Source organism: Lontra canadensis, unplaced genomic scaffold, assembly GCF_010015895.1.
Source record: "Lontra canadensis isolate GAN:19392208 unplaced genomic scaffold, GSC_riverotter_1.0 scaffold41, whole genome shotgun sequence".
Taxonomy (NCBI): domain Eukaryota; kingdom Metazoa; phylum Chordata; class Mammalia; order Carnivora; family Mustelidae; genus Lontra; species Lontra canadensis.
This window is the reverse complement of record NW_022631035.1, coordinates 2289780-2295779: the sequence shown is the minus strand read 5'-3', so window position 1 is coordinate 2295779 and position 6000 is coordinate 2289780. Positions and strand designations below refer to the sequence as shown.

The 6000-nt window shown below is 52.9% G+C and overlaps 1 protein-coding gene across 2 annotated transcripts in view; it reads left to right on the top strand.

Annotated features, from left to right (window-relative positions):
• Positions 1-875: 875 nt before the first annotated feature.
• The window catches only part of CCDC40 (coiled-coil domain containing 40), a 35363-nt gene continuing 30238 nt past the window's right edge, over positions 876-6000 (top strand). For both annotated transcript variants that reach the window (XM_032870440.1, XM_032870439.1), the window contains exons 1-3: positions 876-971; positions 2194-2257; positions 2675-3214. In XM_032870440.1, coding sequence (XP_032726331.1) covers positions 943-971; positions 2194-2257; positions 2675-3214 — 633 coding nt within the window. In that variant the 5' untranslated portion in view covers positions 876-942. The remainder of the gene's footprint in view (positions 972-2193; positions 2258-2674; positions 3215-6000) is intronic.

The following is a 6000-nucleotide window of genomic DNA, read 5'->3' as shown; positions in this document are numbered from 1 at the left end:
CCGGCTCCTAAACCGGGCCCCGGGCCCACCCGGCGCCTAGCGCCGCCGGGACTCCAACCCGGACCCGAGCCCATCCCGACCCCAAACCGGCCTCGGGCCTAACCCGGCCCCTGACCCAACCCGGACCGCAACCCGGACCCGGACCCGGACCGGGACCCGAACCCGACCCTGCCCAACCGGCCCAGCCCAGAACCCTCCCAACCCGGACCCCCACCCCCCCCCCGGGCCCAACCCCATTCCCCGCCGAGCCCTCCCCCTCCAACCTCTTGGTTCGCCCCTATGCTGCCCCAGTCACCTTTCGCCTCGGACCAAGTCCCCCGTGCCCGGACGTCCTAATACCGGGTCCCGGGACTTGGGCGCGGATGACAGCCGCCGCCCGACCTCCCCCGCAGGGAACACAGGACCCCTGGGACGCTTCACGTGCGCGCTCGCCTCTCTGTCCCGCCCTCTCCATTTGTATGTTTCCTATTTGGAGGTAAGAAGGGATCATCACCCACAAAAAAGCCACTGAGCATCCCTTCTCCGTCCCCGCGGAGGAGCCCCCCAGGTCTGGAGATGGACGGGCGGGCACCGGGCTGGGACCGCCCCCACCCTAGGCAGCCCCTAGATGCAGTGTGCTCCGGGGCCCCTCGCGCCCCCACCTCCGCCTGCCACCTTCGGGGCGCGGAGCGGCCGCGGGTCCCCGGGTGCCCGGCGCTGTCCCTGGGGCATCGGAGTTGTTGGCTGGACGCTCGTGGACACGGCTGTCCTTTACGGACCTGAGCCAGCGGGACAGAGCTCGGACTCAGAGACGGGAGACTGTGTTAGTGTTTAATGAATTGACGTAGGAAGCTGCTCCGCGTTTCCAGCGCGCAGCCCGGGCACAGAGGCCGCGCCGCCCGCGTCTGCCCCGCGCGTGGTCCCCGCCCGCCGGATGTTGACGGCGTCGCCTAGCAACGGGAGATGGCGGAGCCGGGTGACCAGGACGGCGGGTAAGCGGGGCGGGGGTCGCGGGCATCCAAGAGGCCTCCACGCCTCCCCCTTGCCCTCTCGCCCTCGCCCCCGCGCCTCGGCCCCGTCCGTCCCCGCCCTGCCGGCCTTTCCCGCCTCCCCGGCCACCCCCAGCCCTGCGCGCCCTTCCTCATCTCCCGTCCCTTTGTCCGCTCCTTCCTCTCACTCTCTCCCCGCGCTCGGGCCGCTGGGCTCCCGAAACCCGGCTCGCTCGGCCCGCAGTAACCATGGCAACCACGATGCCCGGCGGTGCCTGCGGAGAGTTCCCGTACTCGCAGACCAGCAGGAAGCGCGGGGGCTGGGGGCTGCGCGGGGTCTCTCTGCGTGCGGAGGATCCCGGGGGGCTTCCTGACCGCGGGGACCCCAACCTCCCCTGCCACCGCCAGGCCTCCAGGAGGGGGGGCGGGGCCGGGGACAGAAACTCTTTTGAGGAATTGGACCTTTTACCTTTGACGTTTCCGCGGTGCTTCCCTTTTTTTTAAAGATAAGTTTGTATATACTGACATGGAAAGAGGTCCAGGTTACCTTAAACGAAAACACTAAATGGAAAACAGTTTGTAGAGGGTGACCTCTAACTGTGTGTGTCTTTAAATGTGTAGAAAAATATTTGCAAGAAGATACCCTTAAGTCTCTTTTATTACTAGTAGTTATCTTGAGAACGGGAGGGAAAGTCCGGGAGGATTTTCATTGTCTGTGTCACACATTTCTGTATCACTTTGACTTAAAAAAAAAAAAAAAGAAAGAAAGAAAGAAAGAAAGAAAGAGAAAAAAAAAGAAAAGAAAAAGGAAAGCTTGTATTTTTAATTAGAAAAAAATAATTGTAAGAATGTAAATCATGACATTCTTGTACTTCTTTGTCCCTTTTGTGCAACTTTCTCTTACACTGTGTTTCTTTGCCCCATTGGGCTGGGGAAAGTATGTTTAAGTATATTTCAGGTTACTTTTCTGTTACAATGTTCCGATGCTGTTCTCTGAATGTTTCCATCATTTCATTCATTCATGGAACAACTCTTGTGTGGCCTGCGCTCCCTCCACATGACAAGCATGATCTAGTGCTGGGGTTGGTGACAAACATCCAACAGCCCAGAGGGGAGGCAGATAATCAACAAGTCCATAATACTACAGACAGACACCGGGAGATAATCAATGCCAAGGGAAAGAACACTGTTCTTTGAAACTGTTAAACTGTATTTCTGCCCCTAGGTCTCAGCAGGAAAGCGAGTCAGCTTTTGAAGGCGGGGAGGCCGGGAATCATGAAGGCGACAGGGTAAAGTTCCCCTTGGGGCAGGCTGTGCTGGGCTTGTCTTTACTGGGGGTTAAGGAGATAAGAGCTGCTCAAGAAAGCTGCACCGTGATCCTGTACCTTGCCCAAAGCAGACTCAGTCCCTTGGCAGAGAAACTCGTTTTCCTCTCCCCATTCTTAAGTGCTGGTGGCTCGCTGGGTTGTCCCGCGTTCCCTACTCAGATCACCTGAGGGTTTCAGAACCGGAGTTCCGCAAGGAAGGGTGCAGAACCTTACAAACACTGTAGAGAGCAGACAGAATGCAGAGCAGACTCTCCCGGGGACACGGACGTGTGCGGATGCTAGTTCCCCACCAGTGTGATTGCGCGGTTACGAACAGAACTTCACAGGAGCCTTTGACTGTGTTTCCTGGTTTTTCTTTTTCCTGCCACAAATCTCCAGGTATCACCCACCGGGAAGACCAGTGACCAAAACACTGATGAGGTTGCTAGTGCCACAGAGCTCTCTGAAGAGGAAATCACGGCCCCTGGGGAAGTCACAAGTGAAGGAGAAATTGAAATTGAGGGGGAAATCGAAGCTGAGGGGGAAGTGGAAGCTGAAGAAGTGGAAATTGATGGAGAAGGAGAAAGGGAAGAGGAATTCGAATTTGAAGGGGATGAAGTCGAATTTGAATCTGAAGGGGAATTTGAATCTGAAGGGGAATTCGAGTCTGATATGGAAGCCCCATCCCCTGAAGAGAGAGTCAGTTCCTTAGATCTGGCTCCTTCAGAAGAGGATGCTGGGGAGGTGCCCCAAGAGGACACGGGCCCCAGCTCCTGGCATGAGCATGTAAGCGGGGAAGGTGTTCCGGAAGACGGAGAAGCCACCCGCCCATCGGGATCCAGAGACTTGAGGGACATCTCCACGCAGCCATCCCGGCAGGTAGTAGACTCCTCCGAGCCAGTAGGCCTGGATGCTTCTGGAGCCCGGGCCAGCAAATCGGTGAGTGACCCTGAGGTCGATTTTATGAGAGTGTTTGATCGCCTTTGTGGTTTGTCGTCCTGTAGCGTTATGTTACTGTTTTAACAAAACAAGGCACATCATAGAAACAAATTGCAATCTCTATTAGAAATTTCTCAGCAAACTTAGGTCTCAGGACCCACTTTTGAATGCCAAGAGTTTCTGGACCTTTCTTTGGTGTCCCCCAGACCCAAGGTCGGGAACATTCCGTGTCAGGGCAACCAGGCTTCTGGTCTCCAGAGCACCGCCGTCCAGTGAAACTTTCCATGGTGATGGAAATGCATCTTTGCTGTCCAACATGGTAGCCACCAGTGCCAAGGGGCTACAGAGCACTTGAAATGTGGCCTGGGAGAAGGAGGAACTGAATTTTTAATGGGGATTGTAATTCATTTTAACTTATATAACCACCTGTTGCTGGTGGTTTCCATATGGGACAATGCAATTCTGGGTAATCATGATTATGATGACAGGAGGTATGATCTTATAATATTCCTTTTTAAAATTATTTTTAAACAAGCATGGGCTTATAGAACAGTTGAAGTGTGATTGGAAGACCTGTTTTATTTTTTTAAGCCTTGGAGAATAAGTTATGCTTCCAGGAATGCTTCCCACAATCAACCAAAATATCACTATTAAAATCAGGAAATTCCACTACATTACCAAATAACCCTCAGGTCTCATTCACCAAGGGTCCTTTTATAGAAGACATACAGTTCCGAATCACATGTTGCCTTTAGCCGTCCCATCTCTTAGGTCATAATCTTTCCTTGACTTCAATGACCTTGGCACTTCTAAAGGTGACCAGCCAGCCATCTTGAAGTTGGTTCTCAGGTTGGATTTGCCTGGTTTTCCTCTTGATGTGATCTGGGTTATGCTCCCTTGAGATCATATGATCATTGAGTCCCAGAGGGAGGCTGGTTCTCCTTCTTATATAGTATGAGGTGGTGTGCTGAATGTCATTTGTCCCACTACCAATGAGGCTGTTGAACCCTTGGGTGAGAAGAGCCCGCCTTCTCCACTGGGAAGTTGCCCTTCACCTGCATGCGGGTGGGAAGGTGCTCTCTTGGTTTAAGATAGGAAAAGCGAGTGTTTCAAAGGAAGGGAAAAAATCACAACAAACCACCACCATATTGTTAGGAGTTTGTCTTCCTCTCAGCACGTGTTTAGACCCATCCTGGGTCAGATTTATCCCTGACTATTTTTACTTTTGATGCCGTTGGAAATGGCTTCCAGTTGTTGGCCGCTGTCTTGTACAGAGTGCCATGCTGTATGTAGAAATAGAACTAATTTTGTATATTGGTCTTATATTCAGCGACACTGCTAGACACCCTTGTTAGTGCTGGTAGCTCTTTTTTTTTGTTTTGTAGAATTGTAGGATTTTTCACAAAGATCATCATGGTCTCTGTGAATAAAGGGGGGTTAACTTCTTCCTCTCCAATCTGGATGCCCTTCATATCTTTTTCTTGCCTTCTTACACTGGCTAGAACTTCTAGTACAACACTGAATAGAAATCATCCCCAGTACGGCCAATGAGAGCCCGTCTAAATTGGTCTTTGTGTCCTTCTGACACAACTGGAGTCATTCTTTGTTTTAACCGCTGTCATCCTTGGAACATTTTCTCATTCTTGGCACAGACCACCAGCCCTAGAATCAGACACTTCTCCAGAAGCCTGGTTTCTTTTCATGGAAAATAAAATTTAGAAGTCATGATTTGAGTAGGTAGGTAATCTCACCACCACTAAGACGTCAGCGTCCCCAGGCTCTCTCGGTATCATCCATGCCACGCACGCGTGCGCACACACACACACCACATACCACACACACACATCTCACGCCAACCCCACTCTAACACAGCTCACCGCCGAGTGGGTTCCTCTCAGCGTCCTCCCCTTCCATATTTCCAAGTCCTTTTTCCAACAATGAGAAGGCTGGTCCCTTTCTCCCTAACACATTTAGTAATTTGATCAGTCCCCCGGATGGAACCTCCACTGCATTTCTCCACCCCCAGGTGGACTCTCCTCACCACACCTGAACCCAGACACCCCCACACTGGGCTGCCCGGGTCCCTGTTGGGCCAACCCCACCCAAGCCAGCCCCCAAATATTTGGGCTCTGACTCTGTGCCAGGCTGTCCTCAGTGGGGACTCTTGTCATCAGGCCCAGGCCTGTCACCTGTGTGGTAATGGCTTCACACAGGGATGGCTTCTGAATCCCGGCCTCCTCACCCCACATTAGGCCAGCCCCGGCCCTCCTCGCTGGCTGCAGGTTTGAGCTGTTCTGGAAAGAAAGCAAGGAGTACGGTTACGTTCCTCCATCTTTGATCTGGTCTGGACATGCCTTTGCCGTTGACACTGACAGTGACACTGGCAACAACCCTCTGGGGAGGATACTGATCACCCCCATGTCTGGATGAGGACTCGGGTGGACGGATTCCCTGCCCAGAGTCACACAGCTGTGACTGTTGCTCTTCCTCCGAACCCACCATCCTGAACCACAAAGCCACGATCCCACCCCGCATGGTGAGCCCAAAGAGTTCATAACTTCCGGGAGTAACACGATCTAATGACCGCTAATTAAGCTCCAATAACAACGGTCTTCACCCTGTGCAATGTCCAGGAGATTGGAAGTGTAGGTCACTTCTTGAGCTATAAACCTAATTTCCATCCTTGGGTATCATTTCTAGAAAACTCACTGGGAAATAGTTTCCAAAGGTGACCCGCCAGAGGGGCTGAGACAAGGCTGAGGGAGCGCCCCATTTCCCGTCCTCCC